Source organism: Ctenocephalides felis, unplaced genomic scaffold (genome assembly GCF_003426905.1).
Source record: "Ctenocephalides felis isolate EL2017-DRISC unplaced genomic scaffold, ASM342690v1 CF-g0.4_SCAFFOLD_01886, whole genome shotgun sequence".
Classification (NCBI taxonomy): Eukaryota; Metazoa; Arthropoda; class Insecta; order Siphonaptera; family Pulicidae; genus Ctenocephalides; species Ctenocephalides felis.
In genome coordinates, this window is record NW_020538040.1 from 161739631 (window position 1) to 161767251 (window position 27621).

At 30.6% G+C, this 27621-nt stretch overlaps 1 protein-coding gene across 1 annotated transcript in view; it reads right to left on the minus strand.

Moving 5' to 3' along the window:
* LOC113376163 (homeobox protein E60-like) overlaps positions 1 to 27621 on the minus strand; it is a 35784-nt gene continuing 8163 nt past the window's right edge. The window contains exons 2-4 of the mRNA XM_026616082.1: positions 11025 to 11030; positions 559 to 677; positions 1 to 447 (exon numbers count right to left, since the gene is read on the minus strand). Of these exons, the coding sequence (XP_026471867.1) occupies positions 208 to 447; positions 559 to 677; positions 11025 to 11030 (365 nt within the window). The 3' untranslated portion in view covers positions 1 to 207. The remainder of the gene's footprint in view (positions 448 to 558; positions 678 to 11024; positions 11031 to 27621) is intronic.

Below are 27621 nucleotides of genomic sequence, written 5' to 3' on the forward strand. Positions count from 1 at the left end.
TTTTTACAAGATCGAGCACATATTACAAATAACTATTAATAAAACTCTGTTCGATATGACAAGTTTTCTAAGAGAAAATATTTCTTCGTCTCAGATTTCACTCAAGTCCACACTTGTTTTAATATCACCATTTTCAATAAGTTTATAAATATTTCACATAATCACTTCAATTGTACTAAAAACAGTCACTTCACATCAAATTGCTATTTAAGAATTGTGTAACTCCTGCAGCTCTTCTTCTTCCCTGGTTAAAGGCACTGTGGAATGATTGTACAAGCCTTGAGCCATCAGTTGGAGAGCGAGGGGATTCTTTTGGCCTGATGCTTTCTTAATTTTGGCCCTTTTGTTTTGGAACCAGATTTTTATCTGGGCTTCATTCAGACCAAGTTCTGCACTCAGCTGCTGCCGCCGCCTTTCCGTCAAGTAACGATTCTCTGCAAACTCGTGCTGGAAAAAAGGAAAGACAACTCATTAGTTTTGATTCTCATAAGTTATTGAAGTATTAATTTAATGGAAAACATAACTGTGTAATTAGGTGAAAAAAAATATTTTCTTTACCTTAAGCCTGGCAAGTTGTGGACCACTAAACGCCGTTCGAGGTCGCTTTTCTTCCGCGCTGGTAGTCGTTCCAGGAGCTTTATCACTAGGTGCTTTTTTAGGCCTTCGAGATCGAGGACCTGTAATCAGAATAAAATCAAAACATTCTTAGTAAGACATCCAAAATCAATAGGCAACAACTGATAAAAACTATTAGTAGGTTGTTCAAAAAGTTAATAATTATTATAACTATTTTGAAACCACTTTAACACTTTTGAAAATAATTTTAAATTTAACAGCAAAATACTTTTTAAAACTCTCACAGCAAATTTTTTTTTAAATTTTTTGTTTGTTATTTTACAGCAATTAGAACTATTATATTATATAGTTGTAGATTCTAAGAACGACGCAATCAGAAGGTAATCCATTATTTTTTAACTTCCCGTAGGGTAAGTTATTGTAATCGTCCAATAATCGAAATTAATTTTTTTTGCATATCTTCACGTTTTAAAGATTACTGAATATTTTGGCAACCTTAAAAAATGGATGTGTGCGTTTTTTGTGTGCCCGCAATTTTTCGTCCAGGTTTTTAGACACACGGATCAACCGATTTGGATGGTTCCAAAAAACATTCGATTCCTATTGATAGGGAGATGTGCTGCTTAGTTCTTGGCAAAGGCAGGTCCAGCTGTATCGGAGATACGGAGCAAAGAGTGCAAAAAATATAAATCGAGTTTTTGAGAGAACGGAGCATCCAATTTGTGATGATCCAAAGAACATTCAATTCGTAATGATGATGATAGTAAAGGCAGGTCCAGCCTTTGTCAGCCCTTTTGGTAGAACTAAGATTCCGATTTGAACAATTCAAAATACTTTCTGCTTGTGTTGACGAAAGAATTGCTTTTGGAAAAAAATATTTTTCGAAAAAAGTTTTTTTTATACCAAAAATAATTCGGATTTTAATTTTAATTATGGGAAAAGTTCTAAAGCTTACTTATATACTATCTTTTTTTATTTTTTAAAATAGCAATTAAGATACAATGATATCTTAAAGGCTATTGTTTTACAAAAAGAGAAAAAAAAAAGTTAGAATCGAAGAAAAAACAATAATTTAGAATTCACGAGAAGTCTAGTGTTTTATTTGAGAAGCTCTTACTATCTAGACACCCTCCCTACTATCGACATAATTTTTTTTATTATTTTAATGCTGCACGCTATTGAAAGGCAACCCCCTGGTCACCTTTCTAATGAAAAAATTGCAGCAATAATCCAATGGAATATTTTTTTGGAATTTTTACTTGGAAACATATTGATATAGCAAAACTTGTGTAAAAAAATAAGAATGATTACGTAATAAAAATTTGAATGATTGTAGATTGATTTTCAGTTCAATATGAAAATGCAGTTTTTTTGTCACACTAAAAATTGCACAAATTCTATCTAATTCAGATAGTTTTCAAACGATGTGTATAACGAAGGTACTGACATATCAACAGTACGTAAGATTATGAACTGGTTACCATTATTTTAATATTAATTGGTGGTAATAAATAAATTTATAAATCGATGAATCTCAATGGAGATTGGTGAGAGGTTCATTTTAGCAAAATTCAACTGATTCTGGTACTCTTAACCGTTGACTAACCTAAGCTAGGTTGGACTCCAAAAAACGTTTTGTATTAAAAGATACCAAATTTGTTTGTTAAGTTTTAAACTTCGTAAATAAGTATTTAAGATTATGATAAAATAAAAGTAATTAAACATTTAATTTGACAAGGAAAAAAGTAATAATAAAGGAATCGTGTTTTCGAACGGTATTCTGTTGAAGTGTATCTTCTGCTCTGACTGCTTCCCCAAAGTAATACTTTAGATGCAGATATAACCACTTCGCAGTGTCGTGAATATCTGAGCCAATATGTGATGAAGTTTCAATACAAGCAATGAAAAGACGATAAATTCGAATAAATATCCTCAACGCCCATGCGATCTAACTGGTACCAAATCAAACAAACATTTACGGCGGGAATCGCAAGGCGGAGGAGCTGCGCAGCGCATTCAGCTTCTCTTGTACGTTCAATTATAGAAAATAAAAACACAGCACCACAATTAAATGTGAAATTGCCATTAAAAACTATAAAATAACAACTGCAAGTAATGATTATTATTCTGTATTCGCATGTATCGACACCGAGTGTCGTAATTGAAATTGCTGGCGATTTTATGGCGACGATAAAACGCTGATTTGTTTAGGCCGACAAAGCTCGACCGGATTCCATTAAAGGAACTAAGAAAACTCAACGCTGAGAACACCCGTTCTATTATCCGGCTGCCCGGAGCATCCGACGGAGGAAAATTTTCCAGGGAAAAATGCGAGGGTGCGTGGCAAAGTATCGATGATACAAGAAGTAGTCTGCAATTCATGACTCAAAGAAGTAGTTATGAAGAAGTTTATACCTGTTTACCTGAAAAGTAAATAAACAAAACTTAATGAAGCGGAGTTAGAGTGATGGATGTTATCTCATATTTCTTTAAAGTATTAGATATAGCAAAGTTAAAATTAAGTATTAGATGTATTAGATGTATAATTCACAATTTTCAAAGATAACAAACCAACCAAAATACGATATACAAATGAAGGAATACTAAAATAATTTTGTGTCTTGATTTTATGAAACTTGATATTAACTCTTCGATTAGAGCAGAAATTTTTAAAAAGTTTGAACGCTTTTCTGAAAAAAAACGAGAGACGAAGAAAAATATTTCTTATTTGAAGTATATAAAATAAATTTTTATAAAATTTTAGCTAGAGTTAAAATCAAAATCCAAATCATTTCTGATATTAAAAAAAAATGTTTTTTTTTTTCAAAAAATAGATTTTTTCGTCTAAGAAAACTAACCGTTTCTTCACAAGCAAAATGTGTTTTGAATCATTCGAATCGGTTGCTTTATTCTCTCAATAACTGCCATTTTTTACACTTTTAGCTCCTTATCTCTGAAGCGGCTAGGTCTGTCTTCGCCAAAAACTAATCACCGCGTCTTCTCATCATTACGAATTGGATATTTTTTTAATCATTCAAATCGGATGCTCTGTTCACTCAAAAACTTAATTTCCATTATCTGCACTCTTTGCTCCGTATCTCCGAAACGTCTGGACCAACTTTTACCTTTGGACCATCAATTGGAATAGAATACTTTTTGGAATAGAATATTCCAAATCGGTTGTTCCCTGCTCCCGAAAACGTGGACAAAAAATGTATCCATACATACACACACACACTACACACACATCCATTTTTTCTAAGGTATGCCATAATGTTCAGAAACCTGCAAAACGTGAAGATATGTAAAAATTTCATTTTCAACTTTTGGTCGTTTATGAATACGTTTCAACAAAAAAATATTGGAAGTGTAGTCATGAAGTTTATGTATTATAATAACCAATTTACAGAAATAAAAAAAATCAAAAAATATTTTAGATAAAAAAATTTAAATTTGCGCTCATGACTTAATAATTAAGTATTGGGTTTATATTTACAAACTGTTATTCTAATACAGTAAAAATAATACTCTATATGAAGAAAATACCCATTTAGATAAATTTCCAGAAAAATAACTAATTAAGTGATCCCGAATAAAGAAAAAGGAAGAGAAAGAATTATAATATGAAATTAAAAAGTTCAACGCAAAAATAATAATTTTACATAACTTGGTTTGAAATGTTTATTTATACTTGGCAATTAAACCACTTTTGACTATAAACTATATCAGCATGGAAAGTTTCATCAAAATCTCAAAAGAGTATATCTTAGGTTCTCCTTGTGAGCATTGAGTTAATATTTCATTCATTATAATAATGTTTTCAGTTTTCAGATTCAGTTTTGTATTTGGTATGAGCGCAAAAAAAACATCATTATTATCTAATCAATCACACAAATACATTAGCAAACTCATTGATAACAGAGAACTATCGAAGAAGATTGAAAAGAAAAGCGCCATTGGATCTAAGCCATCAACTCTCCTAGGAAAAAAAAAATAGAAATAACTTAATCATTATTTATAAGTAATTATTCAATAATAAAATATTGTAAATTTTATATAGGAAGGAAAAAACAACTACTGAGTTGTTTTTTCCAACATGACAATATAGTATACAATGTCCCTTCTTGGCGGACTATTGTAAAGTCATTAAATTTACTAAATGTCCTTTACTGGACAGTTGTAAATAAAAGAGTTAATAAAAAAAAATTATTATCTATTCATGATAATCGCTTAATAAAGTTTAGTATTTATTTTCACCATTCTCCAAAGATATGGGTAACTAACTAACTATTGAGAATAATCGATTTCCCAAATACGAATCCTAATTTGAAATATAATCAGTTACTTCATTTAAATCCGTTAAATTAAATAATTACATAATCATAATAAATATTTAAATTGTAATAAACAGAAAAAAGAAAGATTAATTGTCCGTTCTCATCACATAAATAAGTTCTATGGTAATAATTGCCATGCAATCATTGCCACTAATTATGAGAGTACTTAATGTTAGTGGAATGAATTCACATAACACCAATTGTTAAGTATCAAATGTAATTTTATTAACATTATTTTTACTCGACCGTGCGCATCGTTAACTGAAAACAATTAACGCTTATTACGTTAAGTAATAAAATTATTAACAATCGCGAGGATACTTATCCATCAAAAGTTAATGTTATTTTGCATTTAATTAGTTGGGATAATTAACTTTCATGCAGATCTTAACGACCAATAAGGAAGCATAGAAATATGTGAGCATGTGAGCATAATTGGACAGTCATAGACGTGCAAAACCTTAATCGCAGAATTCAAATAATTATCGAAACATCATTTGAGGCCAATAAATTTAGATCCTGAATTTGCTAATCGACTTGCATACATAGACATATACAATTAAACTTTTCAAGTTTATATTTGCATGTGCAAATGTACACTTACTCACACACATTATATACCTATAAATATATAAATATATAAAAATGAGTAGGGTAGGACGGGGCATAAAGGTCCTAATTGGCAAAAGCAATTATATTGTGAAAACCAAACCAATTACAACACAACAAATACCACATATCAAACAAACAACTATTTTACTATGTACAGTAACACTTCCAGCTGATTCATCATTGTAGTAATGTTTTTTTGCTGTTTTTTTTCTCAAAAATTTGTCACCTTATCCTTTTTACCACATATTATGATGACTTTAATTAATAAGTCAATATAATCATAAAATTGTAAGTCAAAATTGAAGAGTTTCGGCAAGAAACCACTTCGTCATCTCTGGTTCGATTTCTATCGACTTCTCATCATTACTAACACTTCTCTAATTGCTTCCTGCGGGAAAATTAGCAGAACGCTCGAATTGTCTTAAGGAATGCCCTTTCGTTCGAGAAACGCGTGCACGATGGAAAAGCAGTGTTTTCAATTTAGAGAACTTTGAAATATTTGTTCAGACAAAAATTACCAATAAGTAATTGAAACTCATCAAATAAAATTATTCTTAATCATTACATTGATTATTCGTAAATCAATGACATTTGTTTAGTAGAACAAAAAGATATTGAATGCAATTCTTATTTTACAAAATTAGCTACAACTTATTAACAGCAAATATTTTTGAAGACTAAATCTATCAAATTATATCAAATACCATTTTGCAAAAAACTGCACTGAATGCTCAAAATGGTTCTGGAAAGTTATGCATACGAGTAGAAGTGGATCAATTGGATAAAATCCAAACGTAATCAAATCTGACAAAATGATACAATTACCTAAGTTAATAGGAGTATATAAAAACTATAAAATTATTTGAAGTTAAGGAAAATGTTTGACTAATAAACTGCCACAGTTGTCCTAACAAATTAAGTTATTTATAAGAAAAATTGTTTCTTATTAAGATAGACGAATAACCAAGGCCCACAATAAATAAGCTCTACTTGCAAATAAATTCCAAATTTTCTTACACACTATCTCATTCTTTACCGAAAACATAATATGTCGCTGACGAAGCAAGCTGAGCTCTACTTGCAAAAGAGGCTAATGAGGTGTTGTATTTAGAGTATAACTCTTTACGGATTAGAGACATAGACTCTAAGAAAGGGCGACAAAAACTGCCTGGAGAGTTTTCAATGTGGTGTTGGAGGCAAATGAAGAAGATAAAGTGGATAGCAAAACAATCTAAAATGCTGAGAAGAGTGGGCAAAGAAAGACCTCTACTGAGAATGATTATTAAAAGGAGAGAAATCTGGATTGGTCCCATTCTGTAAAAACAGTGACTATCCTCAGAGCTCTTTTCGCATCAGAGACATGGACTTTAATAAAAGCCGATAAGAACTACCTAGAAAGTTTTAAAATGTAGTGCTGGAAGCAAATGGAGGAGCTAATGTGGACAGACAAAATAACCAATGAAGAAAATACATCTACTGAGAACAATCAATAAAAGAAAAGCAATCTGGATTGAACCCATTTTGCAAATAGAGTGACTATCCGTAGAACATAGCTCTTTACGGATCAGAGAAATAGACTCTGACAAAGGCCGACAAAAACAATCTAGAGAATTTTGAAATGAAAAAGATAAAGTGGACAGACAAAATCACCAATGAAGAAGTGTTGCGAAAAGAGGATGAAAAAGGATTGGACTCTACTGAGCACAATCATTAAAATGAAAGGAAACTGCGTTGGGCCCATTGTGCAAAAAGAGTGACTCCTATATGACGCCATCGAAGGTAAAATAGAAGGACTAGAAAAACTGTGAAAAAAAACTGTGATTGGTGACTTACGCGAGAAGAGGAAATACAGTGAACTGAAAACCGAAGCACAAGATTAGAAAGCATGGAAGCAAGAAGTGAAGATCACTAAAAGAAGGGAAACTTGATTGGACTTATTTTGCAGAAATATTTTCTTCCGCATGATGTCGTCAAAGGTAAAATAGAAGAACTGGGAAGAAGAAGAATGTAGATGATTGATGACTTACGCGAGAAGAGAAAATACAGGGAACTGAAAACCAAAGCACAGGAGCAAGAAGCATGAAAGCAGAAGTTTGGAGAGTAAAATACTAAAAGGTGAAAGAAAAAGAGGAATGTAGGTAATTGATGACTTACGCGAGAAGAGAAAATACAGGGAACTGAAAACTGAAGCACAGGACCAGGAAGCATAAAAGCAGGAATTTGAAAGAAAAATGTGAAAAGGTGAAAGAAAAAGTAATTAATGGTAATAAAATGGTGATGGAAATAATAAAAAAGGGAGGGATAGAAAATCATTGATTCGTGGTGCTCTCACACCATGGATCTGAAAGACTTCAATTTATTATTATCATGTAATATGTTTAAAAAATTTGTACTCGAAAAAAATCGACTAATTCGTTTTTTTACAGTCAAAAATATGCTTGCAAAAAAGTTTTTTTTTATCAAAGCAGTAAATAATCACATTCCAAAAGTACATTTCACAAAAACAGTGCACGACAGGTACCCGTATGATTTAGAGGAGTACCTGTCTTTAACAGCACCTCCTTCCACAAGTAATTGAAAATTACTCGAACGCTTCGAAAAGAATGGCCACTATTTCATTCAATTTGATTAAAACAATCGATTCATAAACAACCGATTAATATTTTCCGCGTTAAGTCTATCCATTACAATTATCCCAAACGTTGGCATTCACTGCGAGCAATCCCCGTGGCTCGTGGGCGTGGGCGATCCGTAGAGATAGCGTGCAAGGAGCGCGCGATGGGTGCCGCTTATACCCTCTGGTTCGGGTTTCGAGGGCCCACGTTTTGTGCAAGTGTTGCCCCTTTCTTCTTAATTGCTTCGACTTGCGCTCTGAGACGCGAGCCTTCTGGAAAGCTGCCTGATTAATGGCACTGTTTGACTGTTTCTAATTCCTTCGGCATTCCTTTCAATACAGTTATTCGACATCGTCCGTGGAATTGCACGGCTCCCAAGGAATGAAAGCGCGCCGTAATATTTGCAAGTGTCAAGTGAATTTCGATGGGATAATGATAATATACCTACTTATGACCATGAAACCGTGAAAACATAACGTTGTGTTGAAAATTATTTGTTCAATTTCAAAAATCATTCAAATTCAGTCTGACGCAAACTATTTTTTTTTTTTTTTTTTTTTAAATTTTATTTGAACAGCAATCAGAACTAATGGGTTCTATGAGCTGTTGTGAGCAAGATCTTACAAACTACGTTTGTTTTATTACAGATGGCAACCCAAACAGTTGTCACATCTCTGTATGATAAATTTTTATTACAATCTCTGTAATAGGGCAAGTATGGTGCAACAATGCCGGGTGAGGGCTATTTTCACTTGGAAACATATTGCTATCTATATTTCCAAGTGAAAATCGTGGTCAATGTTGCCTGACAACAGGCTGCTCGAAGTTGGTATCGAACTCGGGACCTCTGAAACAAGTCCCGTCGCTCTTAACCCCTTACGCAAACTAATAAGTTAAAAATCATCTTGTGGCGAGCTTAGCTAACTTGGTAGCTTGTTCGATCCACACGACAGGAATCTTTGGATCGAATCCTGTCATTGACTTCGAATTTATGAAAAAAAAAGTGCAGTTAATTTGAAATTAAATAAAAATTGTATTTGTTAAGTAGAAATTTAATAAAAATTAAGAAAAGTAGGAATTACAGAATTCGAAAAGCTGAATTGTATTAGGAGTAAGAAGAAAAAATAACAGAATTTTCTGAGATTAAAAAGAAGAATGAAGAAGCAAAATGGAATGAAGATAGAAGATGAATAGAGTTAGAAATTTGATAGAAAACAGCAAAAATTGAAGAAATTAAGAAGAAGAAGTATATAGAATAAGATATATACAGATTAAATATGATATAAAAATTGGTATAGAATGTAAATAAACAAAAATGTTGTAGGTGGCTAAATGCTCAGAGTAAGCGAGGCCAAATAAAATTTAAAAAAAAATCATCTAGGTAAATTACATCAATTATTAAGTCTGACGCATTGCTTGTAGTTTTGGCAAAAATTCTAAAAATATCATAGATTAAGTGCAAAATCTATCATTCTAAAGATTTTAAAATAAACTATATGTTTTTTTTAAAAGTAAGTTGAGAATATAAATATATATATATATATATATATATATATAAATATATATTATATATTATAAATATATAATAAATATATAAAGCTAGGGGTTTATTGTAACAGGGGTAAGTATCAACAGGCGTTTTTCCGTAGGATCTTAAACGACGTTAAAATATTTCTTTGTCTTGATTCGACATGTAAACCGTCCTGCATAATATTGTAATAGCTACTGTCTCGCATGCCGTCCGAGTAAACAGAAGTGTGCAGGTGCGTCACTTTTAATATAAAATTGTACTGTCATAAAATTTCGGTTTGCATGATTATTATCGACTAATTTTAAATTCTATATATCTTATTTCGTTTCAAGTTCATCAATCTTTGATAATGTAATCTTTGTGATTTCTAAATTCTTTAAATAGCTATCTTGATTAATGTAAAATAATCATACCTGAGGTTAGTTACAATAAAACCTTGGGGCTAGTTGTAACATAAAAAAATTATATACAAATTCAATGGAAAAAGATTGGGTGATTTGTATAGTTTGTAAAATGTGGTCCTATATAAATTGTGTTGCAGTAGACACTATATATTTTATTTGTATTATGATAATGTAATATTTGTGATAGCTAAATTCTTTAAATAGCTATAAAGATTAATGCAAAATAATCACACCTGCGGTTAGTTAAAACAATATTAGAGATAGTTGTAACATACAAAAATTATATACAAATTCAATGGAAGAAGATTGGGTGATTTGTATAGTTGGTAAGATGTGAGCCCACATAAATTGTGTTGCAGTTGACACTATATATTTATATAATAATAATTGTACTTTATGGTGATTTATGCACAAAATTACTTAGAAACAAGTCAATTTTCTTAAAAATAAGTAAAGAATACACTATCATTAGTAAATCTCAAGATACATTAATTTAGAAAAACTGATACCACAATCCCCTATCTCCCCGATATTTAAATTAAACTAACAATATATTTATTAAAATTTAATCTTGCGACTCAATGTTACTTCGAAGGAATTGTAATATTGTTTTTCTAGATTCATCTTTCTAACATTTTCAATTAGAATTATATGCCGTTTTCAGTGTAATTTGGAAAATTATAACTCTACCATCCATTTTGTTATTATTTATATTAAGAATAAAATTTGTAACAAAAATATTACCGATGTTTTCTTAAAATTTGCTAAATTTACTATTGCTATTGGATTCAAATTATGTGTAAAAAGTTCTCCTTTCTTAATACAGCCAATTCAATAAAATTATTTCACATAAAATAATTCATTGAAATACATTTTTACATTAATCATATATGTATATAACTCACGATACTTTTGTGTTAAAATTAGGTCCAATTCTGGTTGTACTTACTTCGTCCTGTAACAAAAAGAAAATAAAACAAATTAGAAACATAAAATAGACATTTTAATAAATAAAATAAATAAACTAAAAATATATTCCTGTGAAAAATATACATCAACATCATTTATCGAGGGCCGATATAAAGAACTTTTTTTTAAAATACATATTTTAAAAGTCAAAATCATAGAAAAATAATTTCATTTCATTTCTTTCACATAAAATCGTGACAAAATGTATTTAATTTCCAATTTGGAATCATGAAACGTTTTTAACTCATAGTGATACAACGTTTGTCCAATTTGTTCGCGAGACACTAACGCGTGTACACGAGTGTCAACTACATTTTAGATGTCACGCTTTCATTATATCTTTTATAAAACAAAAGTAATGAACGCTGGAAGTGTTGCATCCGCACTTCGTGATCTAATCAGATCCGTCATCGTTGCGTGTACATACGTATTTATAAACGCTTAAGAGGCGTTAATGAGTCCAGTTATATGTTTTAGGTCAGATTGGTAGATAGTTATTCGGACAAGTTAGGAGTTCGCGCGAATGTGCACGCGATAACAAAATCTGCGCAATTAACGGTCGCGATTCGCTAACATTCAGCCATCCGGTAATGGTAATAATGGACACATGGCAAATTGTTACAGCAAAACCATTCGCTTAACGAGTAATTCGCATAACGAACAAAAGCGTTGCGCGAAAGGTCATTGTTTCGCAAAACAAGAATTTTGCTATACGACTATGGAATGAAATATGCTCCATAAACGTGGTTGCACTGTGCAAGTGCATCTTGAATTAAATGCAGTAAGCAAAATATTAACTGCATTTTAATTTCCTTATTAATAATAGTTATGACAGCTAGGGGGTTAGTGTAATACGAAAGAGTAGAAACCGACGTTTTTCAATAGGTTTTGTACGATGTTAATTTTTTTGTCTCTATTGGACATGTAAACCGTCCTGCATAATGTTGTCATAGCTACTGTCCCGCATGCAGTAAACAGAACTGTGCAGGTGCGTCATTTTTGATAGGTAATATAAAAATGATCTGATCAAATTTTAGTTTGCATTATTATTATCGACTTATTTTAAATTTCATATATCTTATTTCGCTTCAAATATATTAATCATTGATGTGTAACAATTTTTGTGACTCTTCAAATAGGTATCTTGATTAATGTAAAAAAATCACACCTGGAGTTAGTTAAAACAAAACCTTGGGGCTAGTTGTAACATACAAAAATTATATACAGATTCATATGAAGAGAATTAGTTGAAATGTATGGCTTGTAAGATATACATGCAAATTGGGTTATATGAGACACTATATCTTTTATTTGTATTAATTGTAGTTTACGTTGATTTAAGATAAAAATTTATGTTACAGGAGACATTAAATACTTTATTTATATATAATAATTTATATATGTATTAATTATAGTTTGTATTGATTTATGATGAGAATTACTTAGAAATAAGTCAATTTTCTTAAAAATAAGTAGAAAAAGAAAATTATCACAGGCACATTTTTATGTCGTTACTACATACTTACTTATTTCGTGCAAATAAAATCAATGTATTTCAAGCTATATTAATTTAAAGAAAACTGTTGCAACAAGACCCTAGCTGCCTTATAATGGTAAAGATAATAACAAAAAGAGAATTTTTCTTGCTATGGATCAAATTTATCAATGAAATGATATATAAATAAGAAATAATGAATAAATCAGTAATACTATTAAATCAATTGTAGTAGCTAAATTGATTTAAATATTATATAAATAAGTTTTAATTACTTTCTCTGGTTAAAAACAATATTGATAAACTTTTAGTAGAAGTACTATTCTATGCCTATTCTTGACATTGGGTAAAAAAAACTGTTGTCAAAATTTAATTGTATTAAGCGTAACAAGAGCAATATCAGAATCTGCACATATAGAAAAAATTAAGCTTGAGATGATCTCAAACCAGAAAATTTATGGAACTTTCTATTTTTATTTGAACAGTAATCAGAATAGTTTTTTGACACTAATGAACAGCAATCAGAACAGTGTGTAATCAGAACTTAAAGAGTCCTAGGGGGCGTCCATTAATCACGTGGAGCTTTTATGGGGAGAAGATGTTGATAAAAAATCGCGTGGGGGAGGGAGGGGACTAGTAAATATCACGTGTATTTATTTTTTACCTAAATTTTCAAAAATAAAAATAAAAAAAATTACGATTTTTTCGTAAATTCGAAATAATCATTCGAAAATTTATACATATCTAAAAATACACGTGATGTTTGGTGAGAGGGTAGTTTTTAAGATTGCGACATATCACCAAGGGGGAGGTGTCCAAAAATCCTAAAAAAATCAATCAAGCAATTAATGGACGCTCCCCTACAAGCTATCATGCTAATACTTCTTATCTATGTGGGTTTTGGATCAGAATGAGAACAGTTTGCAATAAAAACTTCCTACAAGCTATCATGATGATACTTCTTAACTACGTGATTTTTAGAAGACAACCCAAAGGTTGGCCTTTAGATTAGAATTTCTCTAACACCAATCGTTTTTACTTTCATGCAACATCGTGGAGTTTCGTGTAAATTAAAAACCTGCATAAAAATCTAACCTATCATCTCGACAGTGGCGTAACTAGGCCACCCGGGGCCCGTGGCAAATTTTTTTTATGGGGCCCCCCCATCAGTAAAATCAAGTGGTTTTAATTTAATTTAAAAAAAACTCGAAATTTTTCAACGTGTTCATTTAAATGTTATATATATATATATATATATATATATATCCACGATTTGTAATGAATTGTATTAAAAATGAGTAAATCTACTTCGACTTATTCATATTTTATGGTTTTAAATTGAGAAATTATTTAAAATGTATGTATACAGAAATTAAAAAAAAAATTAAAATGTATAAGTACAAGAAAACATAAAAATAAAAATAATTATAAGTCAAAATTAATAATTTAAAAGTACAATTACTACTTTGCTTTGAAAATCAAACATAAAATTTTTGTGTTTAAACATTGTAATACATGAACTATAGAAAGGATTTTTTTATGACTGAATTCAACAGAGAAAGTACATAGTACTTTGGGGTTAAAAATAATTATTACATAACCTAACATTAACAATCAATTTTTCACGTGTTTTCTGAACAATCAAATCCTTTTTAATACTTTTTGAAAACTTCATATTCGTCATATACTCGCTGGCCCTTTTTGGTGAAGAAACCTATTTAAAATATGTATAAATTTGGAATGAAACAAAAACAATGATTTAATTTCAATAAGGTATTTATTAATTAAAATCTTTTCTTCGTGCTTTCTGTTCTGCAAAAGTGTCTATGACATCATCAAAATTTAATGAACGAGACATAGTATTTTCAAAACTTAATAAAAAGTTAGTTTTCTATTAGTCATTATTTGCATATTATAGAGCTTCATAAATAATATTAAAGAAAATATTAAAAAAAAATCACAACACTCTAAAATTATATTTTTACATTCTTACACGCTCATGTTTTTTTTTCGAAATTAAATTTATTTAGAAGAAAATTTTCATGTTTATTCTAACTTCTGTTATTAGTAAAATAAAACCAAAATTTGTTAGATTTTACTAATTTTTACGCGTATTTGGGGCCTCCGTGGCCTGGACAAAATAAAACTATTTAAAATAATAATCTTACATTCCTCGCGTACTTTTTTACGCGTATTTGGGTCCCCCGTGGCCTGGACAAAATAAAACTCTTTAAAATAATAATCTTTCATTCCTCGCGTACTTTTTTACGCGTATTTGGGGCCCCCGTGGCCTGGACAAAATAAAACTATTTAAAATAATAATCTTACATTCCTCGCGTACTTTTTTACGCGTATTTGGGGCCCCCGTGGCCTGGACAAAATAAAACTCTTTAAAATAATAATCTTACATTCCTCGCGTACTTTTTTAACGACATTAAATTTGGTTGAACGAAGTTTTCATAATTAATTTGTTTTTCATGATTTTTTTATATTATTAATGTTTCTTACGGTCATTGGCGGCCCCCTGGTTCGGGGGCCCCGTATATTTGCACGGCTGAGACGACGGTAGTTACGCCCCTGATTCTTACGAAAACATACTTTTCAAGTAAAATAAAGTATTAGAATTTAATGTAAAAATATTTCTGAGCATGCGTTCTTTTGGGCCGGGGCCCCCTTGGGCCGGGGGCCCGTGGCATTTTGCCACCCACGCCACCCTATAGTTACGCCACTGCATCTCGATTCAAACCATACTGTCTCCATGTCATTCCTCACTCATAATATTATTAATCGTGAGATAAATGAATCAAAAGCCATGACGCCTCGAGTGGGTGCCGAACAAAATATCTAATGCGTTTCCATACTTTTACAACCTGGTGTAGGTATACACGAAACGGTCATCATTAACACCTATGCGGCAATTATAGGCGACTCGCTAATCGCTCACGCCGTGCTATGATGAAGTAGGTGTTCGGATCCATGCCAACTTTTAGCATGTCACTAGCAGACGTGCCAGGAGATATAGATAATTGAAAATTTGTATTATATTGACAGCATGTGTGTTACAGGCAGTTATATAGTCTCAGACATGCATGTTTTTTTCGAAAAAAAAAAATTGTATATGCGTATTAAATATCTCCTTCGATAACTCAGGTTGTTGGATTATAATTTAACCCTTGTAGCTGTGGACTGTATGAAATACTGATTTGTTGGTATAATTTATATATTTATTGCAAGTTCTCATTACACTAACGATTTGTCACTAAGTCTAATTGAAGAAGATATATTTATTGATTATTCATTACATATTATGTTGTTACGCGGACTTTAGTTGTGAGAAAAATAAGTTCGATACAAATCAGCTACCCCATCTACAGGATTTTACTTATTTATTTTCATCTATCCTAATATTAAGCTAGCAGCGCCACGTGTTTTTTTAACATGGCACATGGTACAAATTAGTACAAAATAGGTACTAAATAATACAACAGGTCCGGATCGATTTTGATAATTTGGTCTTGCTAGCTTAAGAAAGATACTTCTTAAAGACGGTGCTTTATAGATGGCAACGAGTGTGATGATTTTTTCATTAAAAATTTTCAATACTGATGACATTTTATTAATGTCAGAGAAAAACTATTTTCATTTGAAACAAGTTGCTATCTATATATAAAACTAGTATTTTCTTTCATTCTTAGTTTTTTTGGTTGTGGGCGCTGATGTTTAAACCTTAATATAACTTTTAAGTACACGTTATTTAATTATTTTATAAAATGTATTGTTAATTTTAAGTTAGATTCAACAAAATTTTTATATAACTTTTATATAAGCTTACACGTGAGTGGGGTAAAAAGGATCAACTGAACCTTTACCCTGGCAAAGATATAAACAATAATAAATAGTAAATAAAAAAGTAAATTAAGTTAAGAAAGCAATTTTCAAAGAGATTAATTAAATAAACAGTTATTCCAACTCTGCTGATGAATATTTCTGATAAAACACCAGATCAATGTTATTTACAGTGTTATCTTTGCAAAAAATTTACCCATGAAATTTGTATGTTGAATAATGTGTCTATTATTTCGCAAAATCCCTTTAAAATTTTAAGTTTAGATTCAACAAGATTTTTATATAACTTTTATATAAGCTTACACGTGAGTGGGGTAAAAAGGATCAACTGAACCTTTACCCTGGCAAAGATATAAACAATAATAAATAGTAAATAAAAAAGTAAATTAAGTTAAGAAAGCAATTTTCAAAGAGATTAATTAAATAAACAGTTATTCCAACTCTGCTGATGAATATTTCTGATAAAACACCAGATCAATGTTATTTACAGTGTTATCTTTGCAAAAAATTTACCCATGAAATTTGTATGTTGAATAATGTGTCTATTATTTCGCAAAATCCCTTTAAAATTAAAAATATTAGTCTTGTTTTACGCCGTCGCATTTTACACCGCCTTTAGGGTAAACAGAGCCAGGTCACAAATTTTTGAAAAGATAGCAAAAAACACATTTCTACAGAAATGAATTAGCTGAAAGTTTTACTGAATATAGTCAGTTGTTTGTTATGTGATATTTGTTGTGATATAATTGGTTTGGTTTTCACAATATAATTGTTCGCCAATTGCCCCGCCCTACCCTATGTAAAAAGACTCATTTATTATATCAAAAATATATTTAGATCTATTATTGTTTTGCGATGCGATTGAAAAACTTCAAGAGCATAAAAAATTCCAATCAATATTCAAACATTACGTGAATTTTAAAATTTTCCTTTTTATGTCGACATAAATCACCAAAATTAGCTATGAAGGTTGTTTCGTACTAATCGCTATTTTGTACAAGTACGCTGGCAGGGGCACTTGATATTTGAAGGATTTTTTAAAGCCATTAAAAAACCATTAAACTATAATAAAAACATGCATTGTGCTTTTCCATTGTAAATGTACTAATATACATTAAAATATCATACGTAATTCGTCGCATAAAAATATATATGGCTATATATTTCTTTTAATTTATATAACTGATATTTATTTAAATTATCATTTCTAAATTTTTATTACAACTTTGACACTGACAAATAATAATATTAAAAGAAAATTTATACTGTATTATTTATCTCTAATTTGTTCAAAAAGACATTGCCTATAAACATATTGCGTCTAGAAAATAATGACAGTCATAAAAAATAACATGGCAATAAAATTTTTCCAAATGTCGTTTTGTAAATAAATAACACGTATAATTAATAAAATATTATCTATACAGCTAAAATAGCCTTTAGGTAATGATTCATTACGACAGGTATGCGTAGAGAATTATTTTATAGGTACTTATTTAAGAACCCGATCACATCCATATAAGCGATTTTCCATGTTAGGAGAACGTCCATTGGGGCTGGTTTATGATATGGAATTCGATATAATAAATTGTGAATACAATATAACTCATCATTTATGAGTCAATTCTATGATATTATGACGGCAACGAAATTCTTTCTTCAATAAACACGCTAAAAGGCTGATAATAAAAATCAATTATAAAATCACACATGATAGGAGCGGGCACGCTTTTCGATCTACCCGAATATAAATCTGGACTTTGAAGGTATCGTAATCAGGTATCATAAAACTAATGTTCCGAAATAAAAGCGTCGGAATAATCCTGTTGATAATTTTATCACTTACACATTTCCATTATAGTTTTCAACATTTTAAAGTATTTTATCTTTACTCTATTAATTTTAAATCTCTAATATTATTCTTATGATTTCGAGAATTATTGACCGATTCTGCCGCATTACAGACAAATGTTATGGTAAGGCTATGTTATGAAGAACTTTCCCTACAAATTCGTTCTAAATATTAGCAAATCCATGTGGTTACTGTGCAGTCATATGTTTTTCTCAGGTTGTCAAAAAAACGATCTTAGAAAACAGGGTCTTTCTGACTCAGCTCCATAACATACAAGTGACGTTGCAGTTTATGTGTAAAACGCCTGAATGCACAGCAAATGCATGATATTTTGACAGTATTCAGTATGTTTCATAATTCAGTAGCATAATATATGGAATTTGGAAGGTCACATGGCCCATTATTTTCTGATTTGCCCAATTTTCTTAATTTCTCATACTGATATAGTTTTTTTTTATTTTTATACTATAAATTAATTTGTTTTTTTTTTGTTTTTTCTATTTTCTATACAATTTTTACAACTCCGATACACGATTTTCTATTACATTTCTATTAGTATTCTTATCTATTGTTTTTTCATGTATCCTCAGAATTACTGAATGTCTTTTTTGTATAAAGACATATTGTAAAAAAAAAAATAAAAAAATCTTATCTATTGCTTTGCATTTATAAGTTATAACAAAATTAGTTATAACAAACCAATAAAGATAAAAACATTGCATAACAAAATAGTAAATCTTAGTTAACACGAATGTGCAAAAATAAACTCATTGGAATTTAGTGATCATAAAATTCAAAATTCCAACGATAAACGTATAATAACGACTGAAAACCTTGCACAAACAATATTTAGTATTTTACAGTTTTTAGTATTTTTATCTATCTAAGTAATCGCGTTTCGCATTTAAAGACGAAAATTGCGGAAATACATTTGTTTGTTTTGAATCTTTCTTTACGCGTTGATGCAAACTATTTAAATAAAAGATCAAAATTATGATTGTCTAATAGACGACGACGTGTCAAAACGAGAATTATGAAGTGTCGTTTCACTATTCATTAAATAGAAAGTCAGTTGAGCCGGCTGTACAGTAAATGCAAGTGAAACATACTCGTAATTGAAATCATATTTAAGCAAATGACTTAAAAAAAGACCCATGAGTTTAGTATAGACGGATAGCTGATGTACAAAAATCTCTAAAAATATTTAAAATAAAATGATAACAATAAGTACCACTTTCTCTTTTTTTTTAAATAATCGTGGTTCTTATTTTTACATTTATCTTTATTAAATGAAGCTATGTTCAACATATATTTTAAGTGCTGTTTTTATTCTTATCAAAAATACAAATATACGTTTTAAATCGTTTTCACCGTATATACACAAGCTTAATCACCAAAAATTCTAGTTTAAAATAGTTAAATTAAAACATCCGCCCATTATGTTTAAAGTTGGTTATGAAAAAACTCAATCACATCATATCATTCATATAATTTAAGCGGCGTGCAATTTAATCCATTCATGGTTTTAAACATAAAACTTTTTATGTATTTAATATACATGTATTTTATTCTTTTTTATGCTTTTATATATATTGAGAGCAGTCAGAACTTTTTTAATATAAGCTTTTTCCTTATACTTTCTAATATTGTTGTTGAAAGAATCCTAAAAGATATTGATGATAGACCTGTTCACCCGCAGACCTTTAAGCCCCGCTGTACGTTATATTCAAAAGAGAAAAAACTTTTCATCAATCAAAACTTCTTTGAAAGTCCTATAGCGCGGCTTTCACTTTCAGAAGGCAACCCAATGGTTGGCCTTATCTTTATTTAATAATAATGAAATGTGGTGCTGGAGGCAAGGATATTGACAGCTAAGATAACAAATGAAGATATTCTGAGAATAGTGGGCGAAGAAATGACTCTACTGAGCACAATCCTGAGTGCGTCCTGCACGATGTCGTCGAAGGTAAAATAGAAGGACTGAAAGCAATAAGAAGAAGAAGAATGCAAATTATTGACGACTTACGCGAAAAGAGAAAATACATGGAACTGAAAGCCGAGGCGCAGGATCAGGATGCATGAAAGTAGAATTTTCGAGAGAAAAATGCATAAAAAAGTCTAAAAAAAGGAGGGTGAGTAGTGGTGATCGGAATGATAGACGACGAAGTGTAAGGGAATTATTTATTTGTGATGAGTCACACACCATGAGGCAGACTACAATTTATTCTTATTATTATTATTAGAATGTCTCTAATAGCGCTGACGTACTGATTTATTTTTGATGCAGCAGTGCCATAAAAGAGCTATTTTCACGAAAAAACCTATTGCTATCTATATTTTCAAGTAAAAACCAAAGCCACTACTGCTCGACATCAGGCTGTCTGAGGCAAGTTTCAAATCTGGAATTTGTCAAGGGTATCCCACAGCTCTAAGCACTAATGGGTAGTATTGCCCTAGGGCAGGTCCGTGAGCTGAGTTAAACTTCAACTCGATTCAGGGAAGAATAGTGTGAAAGATTTACCATTGACTGATGGGCTTAGTTTCAATTGAAAACATATTGTGAAAATTGATATAGCAGCTGCCCGATGTCAGATTGCCAGAGCAATTTGGGTGAGAGATTTACCATTGCCATTTCACACCACAGTGCCTGAGATGGGCTTATTTTCAATTGAAAACATATTTTTGATCTATATATTCAAGCAAAAATAGACATAGCTGCTGCCCGATGTCAGATTACCAAAACAATGTGGGGCTCGAACTCACGACCCCATCGACATGAGCCCGGAAACAGAAAAGTCCACATTAAGAAAGTAAACCATCATAATGTCTATTTTTATTTACCTAAATGTGTTTAATTTAAAAATGCGCCAATTAAATTTCGCGTTTAATCGTTTCCTCTGCCTCCGCCTAATGCGGACACGAGGTACTTCACGGTGCACCGAGCGCGGTGTCGCAGAGCACAGTCGGTGACCGACATGCGCAAGAGTTTATCTCCTCTTTGCTTCCTTTCTTATTTTTTGATTTTTTCATCACCTGTTCTTATTCTCGTTGGACCACCCAAACTGCATTCGAGTCAAAATGATCTAATTAGATACAGGAATCATGTATAAATCGCCGAAATGTTTTAATTACGGACAGAGATATCTCATTATCTACAATATAATTAACATGAAATACTTTCCTAAACGATGCTCGCTGGTCAAGAGGAGATTCTTTTATTTTTTATTATAATCGCTCTTGGTTCTGTTCTTGTAGTATCGCGGATTGAATGTATCAGTAGTTGACAACCTGCAGACATTGTAATTTAGTTTCACTTGTAATATAAGCTGTCTAAACATGTTTGCTCACATTCACGACTACAAAGTCTAGTAACAATTTTCCAGAATTTTCACTTTTGCTACTGTAATATGTTATATTTTTTATACTTTGTTGAACAGCAATCAGAACATGTTGTTCTATAGCTTTTTGGCTAACAGGTAAGTAGATAACTCAAGGTAGGTTTGGTAGTATAGTAGTTCGAGTATAATAAAATGGGCATGGTAGATGACCCTTCATTGATCACTTCTTCCTTAAAAAAGATCTACTAGTTGTTTCTTCTTGAGTCTGATGTCTGAAAAAATTGACTGATAGTATGCTTGTGTTTACATGCTCATGAAGCCCGGCGGGCTCGCCCGTAGGTAAGCGGTTAAGAGCGACGGGACCTGATTCAGAGGTCCCGGATTCGATACCCACTTCGAGCAGCCTGTTGTCAGGCAGCAGTGACAACGATTTTCACTTGGAAATATAGATAGCAATATATATCCAAGTGAAAATAGCCCTTGCCCGGCATTGCTGCACCAATGAAAAGTCAGCCCTATTAGATTAAATCTAATAACAAAAAATTATCAAATATGGATGGATTAAACATTGGGTTTTCATCTAAAAATACGAAAGAAAGGAGAAGTTTCAGCCCAACAGCTCATAGTAAGGTTCTGATTGCTGTTAAAATATATAAAAAGAAAAAAAAATGAAGCCGTGCAAAGTAAGATGTCTTTCTTTAGGTGCTTCTTTAATATTTGATATCAAAAATTTCTAATAACTTAGGTTTTATCTATAAATTACTATAAGTAAGAATATTGCAATTGTATTTCTATTTATGCAAAAATAGTTATGCAAGTATCATTTGCCACAAGTTCTGTTTTTGGTAATAACATTACCGATTCTTTAAATCTTTTATTTGAAGTACGATTACATCCATTCAGTAATTGTTTTGTCATCATTAACATATGGCTTATTTGAAAAGCCATCTATTAGTTGTCCCATCCTATTTGTGCCATATTTTTTTTACTTTACTTTACTACTTGAACAGTATTTTTTGATTATTTTTTATTATAACACCCAAAGGTTAGTTACACTTAAGATCAACTCAATCATGAATCACCAAAAAATTTGATACCATACTGCTTGATATCTATAGAATAGATATATAGAATAGATATATAGACATAGTTAGAATCAAAACCGGAACTAGTAACTGCTAATCCACAATCTTACTACGATCGATCATATCATTATCGATGGTCGCATAAAATTATGATCAAGACGTTGTACCGATTGTTAATGTCAAATTAAACTTAAAAATGTTGTCAACCCCTGGCAAACATTATTAATGCGCGATGGAGATGTTGCGATGATTTCATTTATCAACTTTAAACTGTTTGACGGTGACAGCTAAGACTTTCTCTAAGTGCCTTACCTATCGCGTCATCTTCGAAATTGTATATGTTAATCAAGTGACATTTGATTTTTGATTGTATTTAAAAAAAAATTGATAAATATTGATGATTTTTAGATTTGTTGATATTGATTTGCAAAAATCGAGATTTATTCGATGTCACCACCTAATTTATCAAGAGACGCTCCTCTGGGGTTCATGAGATAATATTAATATACATACGCTATAATGTTTTTGTATAAAAACATGTTTTGATTTGATAAAATAGCAAATTAATTACTAAATTCTGGCGGATCTATCAGTTGAGACTCAAATAAGAAATAACTTGACATTTGCTTAGGTATTGATATATGGTTTTCATGTGCTCTTCATAAAGCTATATTATCTAGCGAGTTGTGATATAAACTTCTAAATTATTTAATGTCATTGAAAGTCATCGTAGAATTGTTAATAGTGATTTGCAAAATTAAAAAAAAAAAAATCGGCATTGTTGCCATCCATTATTGATGTTATTGGATTGAATTTCATATTGGACGTACCATAAAAAAATCAAGGTGTAGTAAATATGTTCTTAGAATAAAAATATGATGGCACTAGGATGTGATAGGTAGTAGGAACCGATTCTGTATCGATTATCATAGCGCCCTATTATCATTACTATTACATCAAAAGTAGCATCTATCACTATGACATATATGTAACAATAAAAGTTTAATGGCGCATATAAAATTTTAACGAGTACAATAAATAATAAAATCCGACAAATTAGTTCCAAGAGAGTTAATAAATCGGGATCAAATGTTAAAACAACAGTCAATTTTTCCCAATAGTTATAAATTACAAGACGCCTCTAAAACGAATGCGTTAAATCAGATCGATATCTGACACAGACAAATCAACTCAGAAGAATTATGAATCACTATGAGATACTCGGTCGTGATGTATGGACAATACCTAAGAGACGGATGAAATCTATTGTGATCGTATCAAAGATGCGACAGCGTGGGTGTTACGGTAACAATCACAAATCTTCTTCTGCAGAACATCCTCGATATAACCCAGGACACATATTTATATCACCATTCAACAGATACGTTATAATATAGATATATTTACTAAGCACGATTAACCAGGGAGACATATTTGCATCACCACTAACGTTATAATATGTGGATCTTCTGAATGTAACCAGGAATTTGTATCACAATTCACCAAAAACTTTACAATAATGTTACATTTGTTAATGATAGTTGATAAGAAAGCCAACTAGTATTCTAATTGTTCCATTAATTTTGACTTGTTCTCAGACATTTTCAGTTTGATATATACTAGTTAACCCGGCAAATGTTGATTTACCAAGTAATGTAAGTAGTGTAAATTTCTAAAGTAGCAAAAAAATGCTAAATTACTGTAAGCAAAATAGAAGTTTGTGGCAGAAGGGCAAAAATTTAGGACAGTATGTAAGTTTTAACTACGTACTACAAAATAGAATAAAAAAAAGTTTAAACTAGTGGGGTGTATAGCATCGTGCCCTAAGGCAAATTGCTGGAACTTCCCGTACGGCAACGAAATGTTCGAGAAATACTGAATGTTTTCAAATAGATTATTATTAATATTGTAAGATTGTCTAATATTTATAAGAATTATATAAACTAAATTGCAAAGTTGAAATTATTTGTTTAAAGTATGTTAGAACTATAGTCAGAATTAAAAATAAAATCTGAATTATTTTCGATATACAAAAAACGAACGATTAAAACAAACATTTTTTTTTCCAAAATCAATTATTTTGTTAAGACAAGCAGAAAGTTTTTTGAATCATTTAAATCGGACGCTTAGTTCTCTCAAAAACTGCTTCAAAATGGCTGGGCCTGCCTTCGCCAAAAACTAACAAACACTTCTCCGAATCATTACTAATTGAATGTTTTTTAGATGATTCCAATCGGATGCACCGTTCTCTCAAAAACTCGATTTCTATTTTCTGCACTCTTTGCTCTTAAGAGCAAATAAGCTTAAGAAAATAAAAATTGATATTCGGTGGGAAACTTTCATTGACTGAAAGCATAATGAAAAATTATTCAATGACTGAAATGCCAATTACAAAATACAAGTTATTAGAAGGAAAGCGAAAATTTAGTGTTGTGTGTATGTTTTAATTACAAATTAAAAATTACAAAAAACATACAAAATTGGTCAACATGATAAAAAAATCTTAAGAGTAACCATCCTTGTCCACTTAGGGATATGAAAAATAGATGTTGACCCAACATATCATTAAATCAATCTCAAAAAGTCTATTAAAATAGAGAGATAAAATACATTACTCATAAACAAATTTTAAATTTTATTTTCTTTAAATAATTTTAAAAATTAACAAGTATTAAGAAATTAAACAATATTATTATCCGAATCATTCACATACATATGTGTGCTTCAATATGGTAATGGCCACAATTATATATGCACAAGTGTACCATTGCATGATTGCAACAACAAGACAGACTTACAAAAAATCCCAAGCTCATTTAATTAACAAATTAATAAAATTGTAAAGGCCAATAAACACATATTATTATTTTATCATTTCAATTAAAATCAACGAGTATGATTCAGTTGTACGATTACGGCTTGATAAGTAGCCGTCAGCATGTGATTACAGAAAATAGTTGTTGCGTTCAGAGCAGCAATAACAGACAAAGAAATTATTCGGAATCTGCAGAAGCTCCCGATAAATGAATACTCCCAAGTCAATAATCTAAATACAGTGTTTGGTGCATACAAATTATTTAATATGCTATCATTATGATCGTGATTCACTATTTCGCTTCGGATATAATGACCTCTCGTCGGGTGTATCATTACGAGAAACTGTACAATATGAGAGAAACTCGAGACGAGGATTGAGCATTTATAAATGATGCTTGGAATATTGATTTCTTAGACTGAAGCAAGGATGCATGTAAGTGGAATATGAACCTTGCCCGGTTGTAGTGGAAACTTGAAATATACGGTGAAGACTCAAGTAATTTCACTTTTCATTACACGACTTAAATGACCTTTTATATCAAACTAATTATAAATGTCGAGATTTTATACGCAGACATTGTATATGCCTGAGAAATGAATGAATGAATCAATTTGTTCATAAATAATGAGCTGCTCTATTGTTGTGAGTTGATACGCGGTTTGACGTGATAATTTAGGAGATATTTATTGTTGTTTTCATTTTTGCATCCTATCAAAACATGATCATATGAATTATATAAATTATATAATTTTTTTTTAGAAAAAAGTGATATTTGTCTTCGAATGTTAAACTAGCTTCGGCAAAATGCAATACGTTTTCTGCTTTTATTGTAAATCAAACAAGATATTTACATATATATTGTAGTGTATATGCACCCATTCGTAATAATTACAGATAATATTATAAATCACTATAAAACGGTCAGAATACAAACGACGTAGATTTTTAGAGAATCATACGCACTACATTGTAACAACTAAGTAAAGTATTGTGTTGTACTATGCAATGACATAGAACAAGTCATAAAATAATTTCAAAAATCATTTCAAAGTCACATTGAAGCGAGTAAATAAAAGGCTTGCCATAAAGCATTCACCAGTCAGTCGTCATTTAGTTTTCATAATGTTCAGACCAACATGAGCCAGTTGCAGTTTAGTTTTCTATAAAGAACGAGCTCAGTAGTACTCTAGTTATAAATTGAGTCATATTTAGTTAAACATATTCAGTTGTATTCAAGTTTAGTTGTTAAGTTAAGTTATAAGTAAAGTGTACAAGAAATCATGAAATAAATAATTACATCAAACGTCTTCTGTTTTACTAATCAGCCTCCACAGATTGGCTACAAATACAAAACACTTTTAAACATAACATAGATTTTTCTAACTTGGCCATACTATATTTTGAAGAAAATTTATTCAAAAGACGTGTAGTTAAAGGATCTTTTACAATGATTCATAACGAAAATGTAATAAATAAAAGAAATGACCTCAGTTTGTTGTGCGAATCCAATATGTATTATCTGGATAGTATGTATTTTCAAATATAAAAAATATATATGTATATATATATATATATATATATATATAGTTAAATATAAATGTCATTAATTATAATTTGTATTTAATACCTCATTTAGATCAAAGCAATTAAACATGTTCATCAATTAATTAATCCGATTGCCACAAAAACAGGTATTATTCACATGTGAATAGTAAAATCAGCTGTTACGATAACAAACTACATGAGACATGATAAATCTTATTTATTGATTCATGGTCTTTATTAATTTCCGCAGTTGTTTGTATCTAATTAAATGTTCTCACACTATCAATAAATTTTATATATGTGAACTAGGCTATTCCGTCCATGTTTTTACTATTGATTATATTTTAATGAGTAGAAAAATACTTTATACATACAATAAGTGAATCGTATAATATTAGAATAACTTATGAACAATTTATATTATTTAATGGTGATTGCAGTAATTTTTACTCATATTTGTAAACTAAATTTCTAATTTTTTTTTTACATATTGATTATAAAATTTTGCCTTATTTATAAATATCAACTGTTGTTTTTGTGAGAATTATAAAAATACATTTAAGTGCAATAAATAATCTACCTTAAATTTGACAAATCC